Raw genomic sequence first — 23,503 nt, forward strand, 5'->3', positions numbered from 1 at the left:
CATATGGTATGAACAGAGAATGTAACTGGCAAAGTCTTATTTAAAACTGTGACTTTAAATATGCATTACATCTTTTTAAATTATCTGATTGTATAATTGATTTATTGCTTCAATTTGTATATATTCTGCAGTTTTTAAGAGTGTCTCTGTTTTACTCTGTAAAGGCTGTTGGCCGAAGCGCTAGAGAAAAGATTTGTTCGAACTGAATAAATTTTACTATTTTGGAAGGTAGAGCTGGGACTCACTGTTGGTCTTTGTTGTTGTATATAGCTAAATACTGCTAGTTTCTAGCAGTGCGGGTTTCATCTGGGAACTATCCGTCAGATGACAAGACATGATGTCATTCTGCAAGTTATCCCAGCAGTAATATTTGAGATATTAATTTGAGAAGCCTCTTAGAGAGAGACTGCATTCTATATTCTGCTTTGGACCTGACAAGAACCATTCACCACAACATCTGCCTTGCTCTGTAAATAAGTTTCTAGGGTATAGTAACATTCTTAGATATAGTCAGGAATATAGCAAATCTTAGTTTAGATATTTTTCTTTATTTATTTGAGACTCTCCTGCAATTTTGTTTTAAATGTTTCCTGTGATTTTGAATTCTGATGTCACTGTGAATATATACTATTTTCTTGTTCTTTTATTGTTTATTATTAAATATATTGAAACCTTTCATTGTGACTAATCTGTCTAGAGATATTTAAGTTTTGAGAGTATTTGCATATTTTTTGGTGACACTGTGTGGGCTGCACCTAATAGCCATATTCTTGCTCAAACTACCATTTGTATTGATATTAATATTACACAATAAGATTGGTCACCCTTTGTTAAGGGCCTTAAAGTAGCCGATAAGGAGTTGACTGGTGGCAGGAGTAACTACCTTATAGTCTGGTCAGAAGGTAGCATAGCTAGTAAACCTGTGCCAGCCTTTTCCAGGTGTGTGTGTGTGTGTGTGTGTGTGTGTGTCAGCTTTATGGGCAGGGACACAAAGCACTGGTTGGACAGAGAGGGTCCTGGTAGGTCTTGGATTGTTGTTCACTCAGCTGAGATCTCACCTCTACAGCTGTGCCACTGGGGAGTCTTATTGGGGATCTGGAGAAAGAGAGAGAAACCAGCCCTGGACTGATTGTGGTCTCTGTATGCTCTTAAGGGAAATTGCAGGGAAAACAGGGCTCCTTCTGGAAATATTGCATGCACACCTGTTATTCTCCCAGTGTACATCCTCCACTGTTGCCAGTGGTGAGGAATGAGGCTCCTTGATTACTGGTCCAATGGTGGGTTGTCACACACACACACTATGGGAATAACTGCTTTTTGGTATATTAGCAGGCTAGAAGCGCATTATTACTCATACCTGAAATATTTGTATGTATCATCAACACCATCATCTGCCATGAGTCTCCCTTAATGTGTGCCTTAAAACTATTCTTTCAACTCCAAGTTGGTACAGCACTAAATACACACACACACACACACACACACACACACACACATGTATTTTTTTTTGTCTTGTGTTCTTATCTCAGTCCTTTTAACAGCAGCAGTAGCAATCTTCTTACCTGAATCACTGTCATTAAGATAATAGTGTCAGTGGTGCCAGCTTTGGGGCTGGAATACCAGAAGGCTGTGAGTTCTTTTCCCACTCCAGGTGACTGGATTGCTGACACTGCATTGCAGCATTAAGGGATGCTGCACACCTGGGTGTGTCATCTTTCAGATGAGATGTTAAATCATGATCCCATCTGCTTGAGTTGTTAGCAGTTCACGTGGATGTAAAAGACCCTATGCCACGTACTGAAAAGAGTTAGGGATTGCTTTATTATATAAACATTTTTCTATTTTTCATTCATTGTTTATAATTCATTATAACTGCACTTTATACATCGCAGTAAAGCACTTTACATGTTTATCTTCCTAAACACATGCAAAACCCATTTCATGCATCCACCCTTACCACCATAACCATTTTTATATCACATATCACTTCTTCATTATCTTACCTTTCACTATACAGCCATTCGTCACATCGTTTTAAATACCAGCTAGCAATGAATACAATTTTATCCCATTTTTTAGTTTTCTTTTTTACTCCTACAAAACTATGTCCATATCAATGCTTTTAAATCTTTCCAGTCACAAACATCTTTCAATAATGTCCAAAAACCTTCATTTTTCTTCTTACTATCCAAAAATCAGTGTGATGACGTCTCTTTAGTATTGCAGCTATTACACATTCTTTGTCCCATCATTTTATGTTTCATCTTACGTTTCACTGCAGTTTGTCCAGTAATAAAAGTAACGAAAATCTCGTATTAAAAAAAGATTCAAGTATTTTCTGCCTTTTCCATACTGACTTCTTGTATTCACACTTTTCCCCCACCATTCTTTCCTTTCTGTCTACATCATTTAAATCACTTCTCCATGTCTTTATTTTACTTTCATATTCCTTCTCTTCCAAACCTTTTGTTTCTCTTTTCTTATTCCCACCCATCCATGTACCTTTGTATTTTTCACAGAAAAAAAACTAAAATGGTATTTTTACACACATTTTATTACCCCCAAAATGTATTCACAGTAAGGAAACAATTCGCTTTATTAAATCCAAGATCCCTTTTCTTTTCCATTATAAACCATCCCTCCTTTGACTGGATTCATCCTTGTTCCCTACAGAAAACCAAAAAGTATTCCCAATAATTCAGTTTCAATACAGACTGGAAACAAGTACATATGGCCTAAATATACAAGCTTTTATAAAGTATATGTGTTAAACATATTTACCCATTCTCTTTGGGACAACAGAAATACCCTCTACCAATCTGTCAAGTTTCATATTTTTTTTTTTTTTTTTTAAGAAATTCTTTCCATTGTTCTGTTACTGCTTGTCCCTTTCGAAATTAAACCTGTAGTACATAAATTTTATTTCTGGTAAAATAAATTCCTGCCATTCTTATCACATCTCCAAATCCTTTACTTTTTGACTTATTTAATTGTAATCCTACTGTACATAAAATTTGTTCTGTTCAGTATATTATCTCTTTCATGCAATGTTTGTTCTTGTCTACTAAGACCAAATCATCTGCATGGGTTAACATTAATGGTAACCTTATCCCTACTTTAACTTTCCATCTTCCATCCTCTGACCTTGATCTACATGTTTGTATAACTGCATTCATTACCATCACAAACAGCCACATTCTTTACCCCTCTTCCTGTCTTATCTTTTTTCCTGCCTATTCAACATCACAGACATACATGATTTTTCATAAATTGTCTGCACTATCCGTATTTTTTTCCTGTCTTATATTCTTTTAAAATATTCAACATTTCCCCAAGATCAGTACTATCAGATGCCTTAGTCACATCACATGCTGTTATTTTTCCTCCTGCTTCAACCATTTCATTAACCATAATTAGCATTTCATTTACTGTCTTACCCCTCTCTCCATACATGCCTTCATCCAATTCTTCTTTCATGGCACCCATCAATCTTTTCTGAATAAGCTTCCTAAATAATATAGTCAATATTTCCCAATGTAATTGATCTCCAGTTTTTTATTTCTTCTCTTCCCCTTTTCTGTATAGTTTTATAACCCCCTTACAAATCTCCTTTGCTTTTTAACCTTCCTACATCTATTCATTCAATAGTAACAGAAAAGCATCTTTTTCACCATCTAACATTTCTTGTTAAACTCTAATCAACGTGATAATGGTTCGGATTCTTCTTTACCTTTTTATACCATTCTCTAACTCTTTCCTCTCAGTTATTTTTTTTTTTAGTTTTTCCACTACCTCCTTTTTCATCATCTTTCCTTCTTTTCATACACCCCATGTCACATTTTGTCATGCATATTCTATGCATGCTTTTCACCTATATTGATAACATCCTCTTCTTTAAAAAGTAACTGCCCTATTTCATGTTTCATTGTTATCTTCATTTTTCTCTAATTACATCTCATATTATTACCTAAAATTGTGAATCTTTTTCTTTTCTCCGTTTGAAATAATAATTTTATCTAAATATCATTATTTCTATTGTCTCTTTATTATATTCATATAATATCTTCTTCTTCAAGACTTTTCTCTGCCCCTTTCTCTACTATTCTCTCACAAGCTTATTTTTGATTATTATATATCATCATTTCCTTCATCCACTGCTTTCACTCTAATTTTAAGAATATGTTTTAAATGTTTCTTCATGGCTTCATTGGCATATGATCTTCTCAAAATCGCCCTCTTTTTTAAGATATTCCATTCCTGCAATTTTCTTGTCCATCCTTTTGGCCCTTTTCCTTCTTCTGTTATATTTCCATTCAATGCTATTATTGCCCGTGCTGCCCTGTGATCAGAAAGCTTGGATTCTCTAATTCCATCTTTTATTTCTTTCATGTCATCTGTAAACAAAATATAATCAATATTTGTTCTAAATAACCCCTCATATCAGTATTTTCTCTCCCTCTTACCTATTCTTAACCTACCATAATTTTCAAACTCTCTTAACATTTTTGCATCTTGTCCTATTCCCCCTTTTACCTTTCTTTAATTACATTTAGTCTCCCACCACCATAATAGACGTATTTACTATCACATAATTTTGAATTTACGCAAACATTTTTTCTTTCTGTTCCATTTGTATATGTATATGCTACTACTATTCTGAACACTTTCCGTCCCTTTTTTACATCACACACTAGATCTCAAACTGTTATCACCACCATTATTATATCTAATATTTTAATATCTTCATTTTTAGTAATACTACAGCAATTAAGCGTGTATCACTCCCTATAGTCAACATCATTTTTCTTTCCTACATCATCTCAAATTCCACCCTTTTCATCTATACATTTTATGTCAAGTAAACAAATTATCTCTGCATCTACTTTTTTACTCTCTTCAAACACCATGATTATTCTAACATCACTTTTCATGCTAGTCACATTCAGTGATGCCACACTTGCTTTAACCTTTTTTCATTTTTTGCATTTTTTTTCAGCTCATCTTTTGGCCTCCTTTTTCCTTCTCACCCTTCCCCCAATAGAAACCTTTACTTTTTTAACTCAGAACTCATATCTCCCTCTTCTTCTTCTTCTTCCTCTATTTCTAATACCCCAAACCTGTTTTCCATTTCTGTATGTATTTCTTTTTCATTTATTAGTTTGGGGACTTCATCTGGTGCATCTTTTTCTATATTTTTATTCTGTACTTCCTTAACCCCATCATTTTATCATTCACGTCAACCCTTTCTTGAGTAAAACATTTGCTGCCCCCCATTTTTCCTCACATTGACTGCCTTCATTTATTTGTGGACAGTCAAACAATGCTACTCACGTCAGCATTTCATACAATATGGTTTCCCTTTTTTTTTTTAAGAATATCAAAACTCACCACACTGCCCACACCTTCTTTTTGTACAATCCTGGAGGGAGTTGACCATACAGATACAAGGTACAGGGTTTGATTCTTACGTGGGGTAATTGGCTACGCTTAAAATGGTCCACAAGGGCAGTTAGCCTAGCATTTATCTATAAACCTAAATGTAATTCATCCACATAGTAAAAAACATGTTTTGGATGCCCCCAGATCTTCCATTTATTACTATCACATTAAGCACATTTTATAACGTCTTATTTTCTGGTTTTGACAGTTACATAAACTTGCCATCCCCCAGTTCATACTTTTCTATCATTCACAACTTTCTTTAATGTCATGTATATCCTGGCATAAGCTTAGAAAAAACTAAGATTTGAATTCATTCTCTTCTCTCTCATTTCTATTAGTTGTTCTAAATTGCAACAACATACCTTATAACTGTACATTTAAATGATGATAAATATAGGGCTTCCAAGGAGATATGTTACTTCTCCTTTGACATTCATTAACACATTTGTCTGCTAATGCAAATGTCTCAAAAGTTATTTCACAGAAAGGTTCAGTTCCTATATGTATTAATGCCCTAATATCAGACAAACTGAATATTAAGGACAAAACAACAATGTCTAAAGCACAGTAAATGTTTATTTGCTGTTTATACTTTTTCACACACACAACAAGCCTTTCCCTCCAACTCTCAACAACTCCAGTTAGTCTCCTTTGCACTTGCACGTCCTTTTCATTTTGCAGTCTTTCACTGGAGCCTGCTACTGCTGCTGTGTTTCTAGAGTAAACACAGCTGATAGGGTCATAGATTAGTACTAGGCTAACTGCCCTTGTGGGTCATTTTACACCTAGCCAATTATCCCATGTGAGAATCAAACCCTGCACCTTGTGTCTGTAAGGTAAACACCTTAACCATTATGCCAGCTTCCTCACTCTCTCAGTCTGTCTGCGTTTCCCGATCTCCATTCCATCTTCCTGAAACCCACCACAGAGCATGCCTTTAAATTCAGTTACTCCACTGACCAGACATGCTCTCTCTCTCTCTCTCTCTCTCTGTATCCACAACAAAATTTACCCAAAGGTTCCTAGAATTTATAAACTCAAATGCTATGGAACAACTTGTTACCACTCCCACAAGAGGGGAAAACATACTGGACCTGATCATCACCAACATGGGGACTCTATGCTCCAGACCAGAAGTGTATCCCTCACTGGTAAGATCAGACCATAAACTAATCTCACTGGATATTCACATCCTGACCCCACCTCCTGCCCAGAAAACCACAGTGAAAAACTTCTCTAAAGCAAATTTCACACTCCTCAAAACCGAGGTGGAATCCTTCAAAGCCCCCGGGCCTGTGGAAAATATGGCCCAGACCGCAGAATCCTTTATAAATGCATTCTATGAGCACCTTCTGGAATGCATGGATCATGCAATCCCAAATAAAACCAAGACCCAATCCTCCAAAGGCAGACGTCCTGTCTGGTGGACCCCAGCCATAAACAAACTATACAATAAAAGGAGGAAGCTACTAAATGATAGAGCAAAATTCCAAAAAGGGAAGGCATCTCTGATCAGTATTAGCAAAAAACTACGGGCACTCATAAAATCGTCTAAGGCCAGCTTCGAGAGAAAAATTGCACAGGACACTAAGGATAATCACAAGGCTTTCTTTAGTTATGTTAGGAACTTGGGTGGGAATTCCCAGATATGCTCAGAATTAGTCCAAAATGACAAAAAATACACCAAACCCACAGACATTGCCAACATCCTAGCTGACAGGTTCAGCGCAAACTTCTCCCCCCCTCCCCACCAAAAGGGCAAATATCTATCCCAGCAGATTGCTGCCCCCCCTGACATCTGAAATGCTCAGGTAAGAGCCGCCCTCTCCAAAGCAAAAAACACAGCATCAATGGGACCAGACGGTGCCCCGGGCTGCGTCCTACATGAACTCCAAGAAGAGCTAAACCCAAACATAAAACTACTGTTCAATCTCAGCCTTACTACAGGATATGTACCCAAAGAGTGGCGTACAGCAACAGTGGTCCCTCTCCACAAAGGTGGTGCCTCAACGGATCCTGGAAACTATCGCCCCATAAGCCTGACTAGCTTGGTCTGCAAAGCTATGGAAAGGATCATCATGGACCTCATAAATAAAGATATTGGGGACCTACAGACACTGGATCCTACCCAGTTTGGCTTTGTTAAGGGCAGATCCTGCCTCTTAAACCTGGTTGATTTCTTTGAAACAGTCACCAAGGCCACTGATGAGGTGAAGGTGGTCCACACAGCCTACCTGGACCTCGCAAAAGCCTTCGATACAATACCCCACTCGGGCATTATAGATAAGCTCACCAGCTTAAATATAAACCCCTATGTCACTAGATCGGTTGCAAACTGGCTCAAGGACAGAACCCACATGGTTAGAATTGCTGGAGCCATGTCAGACTCCAAACCAGTTACAAGTGGTGTCCCACAAGGCTCAGTCCTGGGACCTCTCTTGTTCGGTATATATTTCTCGGAGGTACAGGCCAACACGGAAGGACTGTGGCTGACCAAGTTCGCAGATGACTGCAAACTGGGCGCCATAATCGACTCTCCAGCTGACACAAGCATCCTCCAAAAGGGCCTCATAGAAACAGACAACTGGTGCCAGAGCCATGGCCTCAAGCTAAACGCCAAAAGTGTATAGTCATCCCTTTGGCAAAAACAGTGCCACAAATTACCACATAGGTGGTAATCCATTAAGTACAGAAGAAGTAATTAGGGACCTGGGGACCCAAGTTGATAGCAGTCTCTCATTTGACAACCACGTGGCCAAAGTGGTTAGAAAAACATTTTATATAGCCCACCTAATCATGAAGGGATTCACATCTAGATCAGGGGAGGTCATCGTGCCTCTTTACTCATCCCTCATCAGGCCCATAATTGAGTACAATGCCCCTTTTGGGATGTACCTTACCAGATACCTGCAGCAACTGGAAAGACCCCAAAAGTACCTCACCAAGAGGATCAAAGGGCTCAAACAGATGCCATATGCTGCCCGGTTAAAGAAACTCCAGCTCTACTCAGTGGCATACCGCCTGTTCAGGGGCGATCTGTGCCTGATGTATAAAGCCATGTCCAACCCGGAATTAATGGACATGCTGCACCTCAGAAAATCCAAATCCCATTGAGCTACGCGCTTGAGAGACTTGAACCTCAGCACTGAAATAAATAGGACATGCTGGAGGGAAAGATTCATAACCCAGAGGCTCCCTTCACTCTGGAATAAAATCCCAGTCCAGGTTAGGCAGAGTCCCTCATTGACTCTCTTCAAGAGGAATCTTGATGAGTGGATGGGAGATCGTAGGTTTACCCCGGGTATCACTTCTGTGTCACTGTTACACAGAGGCACAGTATACTAACCTCAAAAAAGGGCATAGCAAAATTAATTTAAAATGGGTGACGAAAGCCAAACACATTCTGGCTAGGCTTATAAATGCCCTAGGGCAGATGGCCTAGTATGAACTATGAACCTATGAACATCCTTCAGTCTTTTTGCCATCTCCTCACTGCCAAATATTTTGTCCATTACCATACTTTGCTGCATGGCCTCTGATTCTTCTGGTCCTGTTTCTTCTAGCATTTTTTAAACAGAGTCATCCACACCTACTGATGCCACGATATTCGCCTCCAAAACATATTTTTTCCTTGTGAAATTTCTTTTTTTCTCCTGAATTAGTTTCTTTTTTCTGCTCCCCCAGCTCATTTCCACCCACAGCCTCCATCTTAGATGCAGCCATCTGGCACCATCTAGTGATTGCCTCTAAAAAGTAGAGGATGTTCCATTTGCCCTGCTCAAACTTCCTTTAGTAGTATAAATACTGCCTCAGGTCTCCAATGAAAAGAGGCCAATAACCTAGTCAACAAAAGGATAAATAACAAAAATAAAATGCACCGTTAATGATGTTGATACCAGTCAGCATTTCACATGACAATTATTGCACAGTAATATGCATCCAATAACAGGCCACATATAAATGTTTTTTTGAAACTCCAGAGGTCTAACAACCATGGATGGTTCTTGCCAAGAAGAAATTTGTCTTATATTCTCATCTTAGTACTTCAAACAACAGCAGCTGTCTTATAACCTGAATCATTCTCATTAAGAAAAATAAGATAAATATCATTATAAAGCCATATGCAATCTTGTATATATTTAAAGTCACCCAGATCAAGCACCTGTGAAGGTAGACATGATGGGTGCTAACTAATGGATGATCTGCTACCTGCTACTTTAAACTGTTTTCTTTTCTTCCTTTTAATGATTTGTCTCTGTTGTACTGACCCTGATATGGAAAAAGTCGTAGAAGCTGCTTTTTCTCTAGTAAGCATACTGTGTTATCCTAACTTTAGCTGCAGGTTTGCCAAACTTGGGAGAAAACATACATTTTTTGGGTCACATTTGATGTCTATAGCAGCAGGCCAAATCTGCCTCTGCATAATTTAACCTATGCTCTGGATACTGACTTTGTCTCTTCTCTGTTTAATAATACATAATTCTGGGCAACCCAACTGCCAATAAAACACTGAGCCTTATAATATAATGAAAGGCCTGTATCTTGCATATATTGTGCAGAAGTCCATCAATAACCACTGAGAGCTCTTGGAATTTGTGTCTCAGGCTGGTATGAGCCTAGCACTGAGCAGCATTTTACCTTCTCCAAGGATGATGCCACAATACGAACAAAAGATGATTGACTTTAATAATTGGCTTAGTTTCTGGTGTCATTCTAAGGGAGTGAAATATTTGTCAGCATGGAAGAACATGGCCGACAGACCGTGCTGCTTTGCCAGGGATGCTCTGCACCTCTCCCCCTCTAGGCTTTTGAATATTAGCTAAACATTGTCTTCCCCCATATTGACTTTTTAAGCAATGCCAAACTGAAAGTACTTCCAACATATAAATAAAATAAATAAAAACCAAGAAAATCAAAAGGTATTACTGCTCAATGCTAGAAGTCTAAACAAAAAAATCCACTCCCTAGAAGCGCTCTTTACCCTAGAGAATGCTGACATCTGCGGTGGTCACTGAAGCACGGTTTAAAGCCATGGAGAGCACACAGAAAGTGCAAGGTTATAATGCCTTCCACACATTTAAGCCAGCAACTTCACAGGCAGGAACTAAAGGTGAAGGTGTCTCTAGTTACATCAAACGTAAATAAATTTCAAGGCTGGTCAAACAGGACAATGCACTTGCGCTCTCCATGTTCAAATCACCATAGGCAAAATCCAATACCACTTCCTTGCAAGATATAGGCCCCCCTCTAGGACCCAGGAAATCCATACCATGTATTTAAACTTATTAGAAACACTAGCCTTCTAACCCAATACCATATTCATGGATGACTTTAATTACGCCACTATTAACTGGGAATCCTATGCAACACCAAACGCACAGGCTCAGAGATTCCTGTATTTTGTAAACACAAATTCCCTGGACCAGATAGTCAATGTACCAACCAGGGGTGCAACCATACTGGATCTGGTCTTCACTAATATGGGAAACTGCTGCACAGCCCTACTGTAATGCCTTTCCTGGTAAGGTCAGACCACAAAAATGGTCTCCTTTGAAGTAAAAATAAAACTTGGACCCCATCTAAACCTGGAATATTCGGGAACTATTCTAAGGCTAAACTCCTGTTATTAAATGAAAACCTGGCAAAATTTCAAGTCCCCATAAACCCTGAGAACACTGCTGCCTATGGAGACCTGTTCACAGAAACCCTGTACAAGTATGTTAATAGCTGCATAAAGGCAGCTGTTCCCACCAGGAAGAAGTACAGAACTAACTCAAAAAACAAGCCACCCTGGTGGAATCACAAAATCAGTAGACTGTATAATAGGAGGAAGAAAATCATGGCAAAAATTAGGAGGTGCATCACCCAACAGGATAAAAGCACTCTCATAAAACTAAACAGACAACTCAGAGAACAAATAAAGCCTACCAAAGCCAAATTTGAGGTACGTTTGGCCTCCCAGGCCAAGGACAACCACAAAGCATTCTTTAGCTATGTCTGCAACATCAAAGGTAATACACAATTATGTGCAGAGATCATTGTAAATGGAGCTACCTATTATGAGCCAGAAGATACAGCAAACCTCCTGGCTTGATAAATTCAGCTCAAATGTTACCCCTCTCTCCCCCTCAACCTTCCCTCAGGAAATATCACCAAATCTATCCCCCTACTATCACTAGGGAACATGTCTTTAATGTTCTCTCTAAGACCAAGAACACTGCATCAATGGGCCCAGACAGTATCCCAGGATGCCTTCTAAATAACATGAAACATGACCTATCAGGGCCTCTGGAAATACTATTTAACTGTAGCCTCCAAACAGGCTTCATGCCTCATGACTGGAGAATGGCAACAGTCAGCCCTCTGCACAAACGCGGGCCATCTACAGACCCCGGAAACTACAGACCCATAAGTCTCACTAGTCTTATATGTAAAGCATTGGAAATAATTATCATGCAGATCATCAACAGAGATATAGTAAACCTCCAGACACTGGACCCAACCCAGTTTGGCTTCGTCAAGGGCAGATCATGCCTACTCAACCTGGTGGACTTCTTTGAGAAGGTCACCAAAGCAATGGATGAGGGCAGAATCGTTCACACTGCCTACTTTGACCTGTCCAAGGCATTTGACACAATACCCCACTCGGGCATTGTTGACAAACTCAAGAGGTTAAGTACAAACCCATATATCACCCCTTAGATAGCCAACTGGCTCTCAGACAGGACCCAGGAAGTTAACATTAGGGAGTCCACCTCTACAAAGAGACCAGCCACAATTGGAGTCCCTCAGGGATCAGTTCTTGGACCAGTCCTTTTTGGCATTTACTTCTCAGAAGTTAAGGTCAATGTCAGTGGTCTCTGACTGACTAAATTTGTAGATGATTGCAATTATTCAATCTCACACTGACACAAATGTTCTCCAGGAGGTGCTGACACAAGCAACTGGTGTCAGAGCCATGGACTAAAACTAAATGCCAGGAAATGCATAATAATATCCTTTGGGAAGTCAGCCACCCCGGTAACTACCATATTGATGACACACCCCTTAGAGCTGACCCAGTAGTCAAGGACTTAGAGGCGCACATAGATAGTACTCTAGCATATGACCATCACGTGTCTACAGTGGTGAGTAAATCATTCTATGTTGTATAACTTATAAACAAAAGTATGGCATCTTAAGTCCAAAGAAGTCATTGTTCCACTGTATTTGTCATTCATCAGACCTATCATCGAGTACAATGCCCCTTTTGGTATGTAACTAACCAGGCATATCCAGCAATTGGAACATCCACTGAGGTTCTTCACTAAAAGAATACAGGGAGTAAGTCAAATGTCCTATGCAGACCGCCTCAAGTTTCTGTCCCTGTATTCTGTCTCCTACAGGCTTTTGAGGGGATATCTATGCCTGGCATAAAGGGCATTGTCAGACCCCACTCTGATGGACCTTCTGCATATCCACAAAACAAACAGCACCAGAATTACCCATTCTAAAGACTTAAACCTTGCCTGTGATATAAATAGGACCTGCTGGAGAGATAGATATGTATCCCAGAGTTTACCCCGTCTATGGAACAGGCTCCCCATCAATGTGAAGCAGAGTTCCTCCCTAACCCAATTCAAGTGCAACTTGGACAATTGGATGGGAAACTGGAACTTCATCCCTGGTTTGGCACGTATGTCTCTAATGGACAAAGATAACCTGTAAATGGTTCATCTCCCAGGCCCATGCTTACACTTAGTGGTATCAGAACTTGTCAGAGATTTGGGATGCATAGCTAGCCTTTAAAAGACCCTTGTGGTCGTTAGGCTAGTAAACACCTACGACCCTATGAACCAATGATAAAGACCTACGATCCTATGAACCTATGATAAAGACCTACGATCCTATGAACCTATGATAAAGACCTACGACCCTATGAACCTATGATAAAGACCTACGACCCTATGAACCTATGATAAAGACCTACGATCCTATGAACCTATGATAAAAACCTACGACCCTATGAACCTATGATAAAAACCTAAGACCCTATGAACCTATGGTAAAGACCTACGACCCTATGAACCTATGATAAAGACCTACGACCCTATGAACCTATGATAAAAACCTAAGACCCTATTAACCTATGATAAAGACCTACGACCCTATGAACCTATGATAAAGACCTATGACCCTATGAACCTATGATAAAGACCTACGACCCTATGAACCTATGATAAAAACCTAAGACCCTATGAACCTATGATAAAGACCTACGACCCTATGAACCTATGATAAAAACCTAAGACCCTATGAACCTATGATAAAGACCTACGACCCTATGAACCTATGATAAAGACCTACAACCCTATGAACCTATGAGAAGAGTAAGGAATCCTGGCAAAAACTACTGCAAATCCTTCCATTTAATACTGACAGTACTAAAATCAGCAAACTGTACAGCAATTATGAAATCCTACTCAACATACAGCTTCTTGTCCATTCTAGGGCTTCACTATTAGTATCATGACCCGGTCACTTAATCAGTGGAAGAAGTATATATTCTCAGAGGCCTGTGATGGCCTGATGAATACTGCTCCTCCATGACTTACCAGGGCAGGCCACAGAATTATGCTAGAAACCAGAAGAGAAGAGAAGAGAGACAGAGTAAGACCATGTAGCCTGGCCTAGTTTATGTGGGCAGCATGTTATTCATGCATTTGTTCAAAATCAACATATGAATCTTAAAAAACATGGTAAATTAAAAATGCATAGGGAGTTCTCATCTTAAGAGAACTAGTTTGCATAAACATGAAAATCGCACAGCCAGAATGTGTACCCAAAGAGGAATGATGCATATTTGTAACATAACTGGAAGACAAAAAACACTATAGACCTAGTGATGGCCCAGTAACTATTTTAAGAAATTTAGAAGGAATCCAGTGCTTACATCAGCACCAGAATTTCAGAGTACAACACCAAAAATACCCAGAACAGATATACAGAGTATTTACCAGACTGAAGAAAAATAGGAGAAGGGTATTCTGGGGTCATCACCTGTGTGTGCGTGTGGTGTGTGTGTGTTTCTGTTTGATTTTTCAGAGTTTGAATGACAGCACACCGAGTATAATATTAAACACATCAGTACCCTGAATGAGCTGAGACTAACTACCAATTTCTTTTCAAACTCAAGCTCTTCTTTGGCATCACAAGTAAATAAGACATCGGAAATTAACATTTAAAACCAAGAGGCCTGTTTGGTGCACCTCTAAGCCTGCTTACCTTCCTGCAGAGATGGTGCACTGTTTACATCACATATATCACAAGTATTCCAATATATTTTTGTAAAAATTACAAATGCCGTACCTTATTCAGTCATACCAGACTGTTTTTTCAGTCAGCAGAAGGAAAAACCATGACAAAGCATATAAAAACATTCCTGGTAGTGTTTGAATCCATAAAATGAACATGAATTATTTTGTTATTCCGAATAAAAAATGGTCTACATGTCTCGCTGCTTTTTAATAACTGATTTTAGGACTAACTCATTTTAACCAACGTATAAATTAATTTGGAGGAACATCAGAATATTACATCACAAGGTTCATTCTTAATCCTGAAAAATGCTTAACTTCAGTAATAATCTTAAATACATGGCCTGTTATTGACATCTAGACAGTATTAATCAGCAGTTTTTAAACATCTCTTAATTATCCGGTAAAATGGTAGAGAAAACTCATGGCAGCACTAGTTTATACATTTTTTTTTCAAAGTGAACTACATATTGGCCAATGAAATCAAATACTATAACAGTGCAAGTCAGTTGGGGCAGTCCAACCTTTTTAGCTCAAGGGTCACTTACCATACTTGGCAAGGTTTGGGGAGAGGTGGGCCACATTACCATGTCCAATATGTATCTGCCCATTTAAAATAGTTTGTTGCAGGACATACCAAGTGCAGATAAAATACTTTGGTTGGCCAGATTGTGGTCCTAAGGCCACCTGTTGGACACCTATCGAAGCACCAGGTCAATAAATGTTTCAGAAAAAGTGTATTGCATATGATGATGTATAGAACTTAGTACTCATAAAGAGGGCTAGTTGATTCTGGATATGCAAAGGAGAGAAACAGTGCAAAGGAGGCTGCGTAGTATTTCACTCAGTTCTGGGATGTCACAAGCTTTGCAAGCATGTTTCACATTTGCCAAGTATTGATTTCTGAACATTATACTATGGAAAAGAAAAATTAGTAAATGCCTGCACTTTGAAAAGGGAAGGGTCTGCAGTGATGATGTATATTCTAAATAAACAAACTGAAATCACTGTGAGTTCATGTAGCTAAAAAGAAATAGATATGCAAAAGGAGAATAAAAATGCCTCCTTGGAATAGTAAAACATTTCTTATAGAAGTTAATTAAGAACATAAAGTTATTTAAACAAAATAAAGAAATTAGGGACTGACATACAGCATTGCTTTGACAGTCACCGTATACGTAAATAAACCCTGTGAGACAATATCCTACTTGACATAGCAGAGAAAGATAGAGAAGACAGGCATTTGGCAATACTTTACCGAAAGAAGAAAAGGACACTTGACAAAATAGTTGGTTGAGTGAGGGCAATTTGTTGCCTGAAGATTATTTTTAATTTAATTGTCCCTCGCTCTTCACTTATAGATACATATTCAAACGCATGTACACAGACACGCACAAATTCAGGACAACTAAAATATTTTTACACATGTGAACCCAGAGTATCTATTGTCTTGTGAAAAGTTTCTCTTTCTCACCTGTACTCTTTTCTAAGTCTCAGTCAATCACAGGCGTGTACAGGTACAGCCACAAACATACACAAAACTATAGTTTTAGCATGTGTATTCCACTCTGCTACTTAGTTAATATGATTTTGTATTCCCCTTTTATTTAAAGAAAGGCAAGTTTTAACAGGTGAAGTTATTTCTAGTGATTATCGACCACAGGGAATGCATTCTTGTACAGCTGTAATAGTTGTAAAACACTAGTGTGAGAGTACTGTTCAGTCAGAACATAGCGTCATTGTGAGTCATATCTTACAAGCAGGATGGAAAGATCAATCCAGGTCAACGTACTTAAGCATGAGAGAATAAACCTTATGTTTCAAAAACAATTGGTGTGGTTTAGATACCCTTATTAGTAGAAGACAGCTGTGTCTCTTTCACAACAAAATAACAAGATAAATCCATTAAAAGTAATGGCATAAATTCTTCAAGGCCAAATCATTTATTTCAGTAATCATACTACCAGAGCTCAACAAAATGAAACGTATTGCTGCCACCCAGCTCATGAAATTTAACAATACCGCATAAATAACTAGATTCTCTTCAAGAATAAGGGGATACTTTGAAATCTTTTTTTTTTTTTGCTAACAAAAACTTTGTGTCAGAAAATTATCAGGCATACAACATATATATATATATATATATATATATATATATATATATATATATATATATATATATATATGTGTGTGTGTGTGTGTGTGTGTGTATGATTTCTAGCGCTGAGTATTAAGTGTTTGTAAACAGTAAGCAACAGCTTATATTTTCTTCAGTTAACTTGGGGTGTCTCTCAATAATGTAAATTCAGAACAAAGAGCAGGAAATGACAACAGCATGGAATTAAGAATTCTGAATAAAACATTAGAGGTAGTTTACAGCTGATAACTCCATACTGACATTTAATTAACATTGTTGTTGCATGCTACCACTTTTTCTGCAAACACATTCAGAAAGCACAAATATTATTGGAAAAACATGCAGTTTTCACACACTCCCTTAATTCTCTTCCCCTCAGGTTCCCATAGTAACCCAAGCATTGTAGCTCTTCAGATAACAGAACTGACCATATTGAATGTATTATTTATTTATTTTCTCACCATGAATGCGTTTTGTAATAAAAGACCAATTTTTCCTGAAATTCTTATGGTAATGTTTTGTAGCCATTAGGTACCACAAAGTACCGATTCAATCACTTTTGCTCATTCACCATTTAATTTCAGGGTAGCATTTTGCTAGTACACCTATAACAAAGAAAAATGTACAAGTAGTCTATGTTCGTAAAAAGGGAAAACTGTGTAACAAAGCACATTTGTTTTACATATTTAAGAAAAACAAGTAATTTACATACTATACAACACTTACAGTGCCTTTCCAGCTCACTTTCACAGCAAATGTGCATACAAGTGTTGGTTTCTTGTAACTTTTGTCTTTTAAGCAACCAGCTTTCTAAATAAATTAAGGGGTGGTAGGTTGGCATAATGGCTAAGGCGTTTAACTTACAAACACAAAGTGTAGAGTTTGATTCTCACATGAGCTGCTTAGCTAAACTTAAAATAGTCCACAAGAACAGTTAGCCTAGTACTAATCTATCAACCTATAAAACTTAAAAGAATGCAAATTAATAGCTGGTAATTATGCTTTGTTAAATAAGAAAGTCACATGCCTTTTATTTTTTTCACTGTAATATTATAACTGCATAGTTTATCACAAATGAAGTATCTCTAAAAAATTTATGCCGGTGTCTCACTATAACTAAAAGTAACATTGAGATGTACCATCTGTTTAATTATTCAAGCTTTTATTCCGCAATAATTTTCTGTCATCTAAGATGTATTCATTGAGGTCACTGGCTTTTATCACATCATCCCCACCATGGATACACCTGTAATAATCAGGAGGAATACTGTATGAACTCATGGGAAAAAGAGTGATGGATATTTTTGGGAAAAAATACCTTGCAAAGAACTTGGTGTGAGTGTTTGTGAACAACCAAGTTCTGCAAACTGGCATTTGTCATGCAAATTGTAATGATATTTACTCAGAGCCAGACAGGCAGGCACCCAGGGTAGAGTGATAGTATAATTTTTCATTTTCATGTATTAAAACAATTTAACAGTTGCCCTCATAAGGCAGTTATCCACAAGACTGCAAGAATGCACATACAACACACGCATACATATACACACACGCGCACACACACACACACACACCAGATAGGATAACATCAAAGGTACTTGGTAACACACTCCTGCTTCCACTTTATTTAATAAGAGGCGGACTGCATTCTATAAACCAGACATATATATTTGCAGCTTTTCTCTTCTGCATAAAACAGAGAACAAACCAACTGATGTTTCTAATGCAGCTACTGTTACTTCACAAATGTTGTTAGAATTTAAATGACAAACGAACAGACTGTATCAGCATTGTCTGTCCTGTAATTCTGTTATACTAGCATAGTGATATCCAGCTTTCCACTTTGCTCACGTAATCACATGGTTTCCTCTTGAAGTTGTTGAATAGTGAAATAATCACTGTGGCATATCTGTTAAGAAAAGAGTGATCTTATGTTTTTTATTTTCCTTCTAATGTTTATGTTCTGTGCTTGCACTATAGACATTTTGGCATTCTTCTGTTCCTTGTTGATTAAAAGCCATTTAGTTACTTTATTTAAATTGTTTCCTCACCACTGCAAATCTCCACTTCAAAGGAATGTGTTTGCTAAACATATTCCAGTCACTAATTATAATGTATCAAGCAAGTGTGTGGGATTATACCACTAAAACAAATCATCAAAAAGAACTTCATATAATATAGATTACAAGTCTTTCAACTCATCAGATGAACTAACTTCTGTAAATTTAGCTTTAAATTTATAACTGTTTAGTGACAAGAAAGCATTAACAGCACATGATAAATCCATCATAACAACATGGTGTAAAATGCCAAGCTTTGCCCTCTGCCGTGCAGTCAGTGATTTGCTGTCAGTCTGAAAACAGTGGCATGTTCTATTTTGTACTTCATACCTATGCAAGACAAAGGACCCAGTGGTCATCCAGTTGTTAGTAAATGCCTTCAGAAAAGCATTCTTGTTATGAGAGGAGAGTCATAATACATCTCTACTAAAGGCAATGTGAGCGGAATACACATTCCTGGTTTTGTTAGAATATTCTGAAGTATGTTGCCACAGTGACATCTAGTTTATAAAAGATTCTTAACCAAGAAGTTGCAGTGAATATTATTCAGTGTGTGTGTGTGTGTGTGTGTGTGTGTGTGTGTGTGTATGTTGAGTAGGAGACAGATAATGTAGGAGTTTATTTTTAGACAAGAAGGCTGAAAAGATGGCACAGCTTGACAAATGCTTCGGTTACTATGAGACCAAGTCTGAGGTGAAAAGCTGCATATGCAGGTTTTGTAGGGCTAATGAAAACAGGAAAACACGGGTTTCATAAAAAAGCAAAAACTCCAAAGCAGAGAGAACTTGTCTCTGTGCCTTTATAAACTCACACCTGTCTTCCTGGAAGTAGCAAACTCTTAAAAACATGAAATTAGTTTTCACTGAAACTTCATTTTTATTTGGGATAATACAGTGAAGGTGATGCATTTGTGTCATTTTTTTCTGGTTTAACATGCTTGTCAACTATGCACTGTACAGTCTCGAGTTCCACTTTGATAAACTGCCTATTTTATTCATATCTAATGCTGTATGCAAAGCAATTATAGAATTTATGTTAATAATTTGTATCTTTTCCAGAATATAACAAGATTTCCACAAGATGTGTTTTAACTGTAGAGAGAAACACAAATGTTGCATAGACGCACATCGTGAAATGTTTAGAGTACTACAAGCAACTTTGTTTATCACCTATAGAAACCTCATTGAGCTGTGAATCAACAAAACTAGCATTCAGAGAACTCTGTGATGATGATGTCCACATTTTAAATGCTCATACAACACTGATGTGTATGCAGGATTGTATGTGTGTCACCACTAAACATCACAGCTACCAAGTTCCTTTAAGCTGCATTGGAAACTGCAGATCTCAAGGTTAAAGGTGTAAAATTAGATATGTTTTTCTATGTGCATTTTGTCTGAGCTAAAATCTTAAAATGACCATGCAAACTATACTAACCTGTCAATACTGATGACGCACAATGTCATAATTGAAGCAGTACAGCACATTACATCCATGGCAATGAAAACGTTGCAGAAAACATGTCCAAAGATCCATTCTCCTCCAATGAGGTCTGTAACACTCACAAATGGCATAATAGCCACAGCCACAGAGAGATCTGCCAGAGCCAGGGAAACAATCAGATAGTTAGAGGGCTGCCTTAATTTTTTCACAAAGCACACAGAAATAACCACCAAGGAGTTCCCAGCAATAGTCAGTAAAGTGATCAGAGAGAGGATTGCCCCTATAATAACTTTCTCAATGTTACCATAATTTAAAATCTGTTCTCCGCACTGCGTGTCATTCTCTGCTGAAGGACTAGAAGTTGGCAGAAGACCTGCTGTAGTATCCTGAAAGATCTTTAAGGGGTATGGATCCAGTGAGCCAGCAATCATTCTAGCTGTAGTTAGCTGCTTATCTTTGTTGATAAAAGATTTGATATTGCTGAATAAGTGACTACTGTTTATATCAATAACCATTGTGACTCCAGATGTCCATGAAGGGGAGTCTAAGGCATTGGTTCCTACTGCTTAAGACTCAGTCCCTGTAAACCCATGACTGGGAGCAGAGCTGTCATCTGTCCTCTGGAGTCGTCTGAGAAACCAATTCATTTCACAACTGCCAGTATGCTTCAAGAGTGCCTTATTCATCCAGTAAATTGTCTGTGCTTTACTTCGACTGCCTAATCTCTGCAGACTGTCATATTAAGTTTGTGAAAGTGCCTTAACAGTAGCATTCCCTCCCTCCCTCCCTGTCTTTCTCTCTCCCCCTCCCTTTCTTTCTCCACATGCAGTTTATAAAGAAACCTGCTAAAGCGGTTCATCTAGGTGATTAGAGAGCACATTCACTTGAACGGTACTGATGATGTCATTGTAAAATAAATATGTAGATTCTGCTGTTAAATTATCAAAACTGATTAACTTGGTCTGGGTTTGTGTTTTATTTTCCCTGAGGGATCTTTATCATTACTTCATTGCTAAAGGATGCTTTTATTATTTAACGTATCCAGTACAGTATCGTTCATTTTTTTTTCATGTACTTAAAGAATAAAGAAACAGCAACTGTCATTAGAAATAATCAGATTAGTCGAGTACTTATCGAACTTCCTCGTTTGGAGGTTGAATATACATATGGCATGCAGTGTATGGCTTACTTATATACACATTACTGTGTGGTCTATTTAAATATGGCTAAAATTGCTGAGTTGTAATTAATGTACTGACTCCAGTTTAGTAGCCGTCACAATACACCAATCAAGTAACAAGCAAGCCTTTCCTTATTTGATGAGATAATAAGACTACTTTCGGTTTGCTGAGAAACACATGTATCCTTCTTCATTTCTTTTATTACAATTAATTTGCATGTGAATGTGTTGAAATTAATAAAGTGACACACTTGTCACTAAGATGACATACCCCACTGGAACACAGATCATTACTGCTTATATAAGACTATCAGACTGTTATAGATCAGTGATTATTTTTCTATCCAAATAGATTATACACATTGTAATCCTTGTAAATTAAACTGACTTGTTTAAATACACATTATTTTATACCACACAACAAAGCCAGTATTACATATCTCTGATGCTATTGTTATGATAATAAACTGTACACAGCTTAATTCTCGGTACTGCAATTTGTGCTTCTAGTCCTGTATTTACAGAAAAGGGAGTGAAATCACCTCATTTGTAGATTTATTGCACAGGTTTAACTAACTGAGCTTGTTTATCAATGGGGCCCTTAGAGAGATACACCTCAAATGTATAAATCTGTAATTTTACAAAAACTTCAGCTTAATTTAAAACAGTAATAATTATTAATGACGTAAAAAATAAAACTTAGAACATTGTTAATGTATGCATAACTGCTAAAAAGATGTGATGCACACACAAATTTTTCATTTTTAGGGCACATAAAACCTTATTATCTAAAATGAAAAAAAAAAAACTGTGAGAGTTGTAAGAATAAGAAAAAGTCTATCAAGAAAATGGAGAAACCAGGACAAAGAAAGAGGAGAATGTTTCCATATAATTATTAATAATAAAAAGTAATTTAATAACGTTCTGTTTATAATCGGAGAATATGGGACATTAGATGTTTACATAGGCAGATGTGCCTCAGTCATGTAAGAGTTTTGCTTCAGGCTTCAAGTTTTCACCTAAAGATACTGTCTTACCACACTTCACGTTCTCTTGATTTTATTTGTTTTCCGTCTGGGTTCTGTATTTTTTCCGTATCCCAAGAACACTCTGACTGCTTATTTAGAAGTTTTCATGTGTACTGCATTTAACCCCTTTCAGTATAGCCTGGGATACGTCTGAAAAGGGCCTACATCTGACAAGCTCATTTACCTGGTTAACAAATCAGTAGATGAAAAATGAAATGACACACTTTGCTTATTTCTACATTTAATAAAAGTGCAGCTCTGCAGCCTAGTGGTAATTCTCTTGCATGGCTTCCTTCAGCTTTTCTTACTAATCAAATGTTATGCATTCTTACTCGAGCTTTTTTCTTCTAAGTTGCCTTATCTTCTGTTTACCAGTGGATTTTGCTGTACAGTATACACTGAAATGCATCAAACATATCCGAATAATTACATGTCCAGATAAATTACCTGTCACAGAAACTCAATGCCTGTGTGAAATTCACAAGCAGCCAGAGTTGTAAATACATTGTATACATTCTCTAAAGTGGAAGCATTCAAATTCTGCTACCTCATTATATCTGCTAAATACCAGTACACTACAAATCTCAATGCTCTTTATCTTTGATCTTAGGATTTGTGGAAAATATACCTAAGATAGCCACTTTTTTTCTTTGGTGTGCCCATCAGAATATGAAAACAGCAATTTTAAGGCATGCAGAAGGTTAAAACAGAGTAAATAAAGAGACTCTATAAACTTTTTCCCTCTCTGTTTGAGCTAAAATAAAGTACCTATGAATTTATTAAATTTGGGTTTTCAATTTTTTGTTCTTAAAATAAGATGTCACATCAAATTACACATTCCAATAATTTTCAACACAGAAGGTTAATATTTGCAACTGTCATTAGCTGAGTCCAGACATTATCAAACCAGCATAACT

The 23,503-nt window shown here is 37.6% G+C and overlaps 1 protein-coding gene across 1 annotated transcript in view; it reads right to left on the reverse strand.

Annotated features, from left to right (window-relative positions):
- Window positions 1-21,135, reverse strand: part of HTR7 (5-hydroxytryptamine receptor 7) — a 1,148,878-nt gene extending 1,127,743 nt beyond the window's left edge. Inside the window, exon 1 of the mRNA XM_044056928.1 lies at window positions 20,373-21,135. Coding sequence (XP_043912863.1) covers window positions 20,373-20,893 — 521 coding nt within the window. The 5' untranslated portion in view covers window positions 20,894-21,135. The remainder of the gene's footprint in view (window positions 1-20,372) is intronic.
- Window positions 21,136-23,503: the final 2,368 nt, after the last annotated feature.

This window comes from Protopterus annectens, chromosome 14.part0, assembly GCF_019279795.1.
Source record: "Protopterus annectens isolate FY-2018-M chromosome 14.part0, PAN1.0, whole genome shotgun sequence".
Classification (NCBI taxonomy): domain Eukaryota; kingdom Metazoa; phylum Chordata; order Ceratodontiformes; family Protopteridae; genus Protopterus; species Protopterus annectens.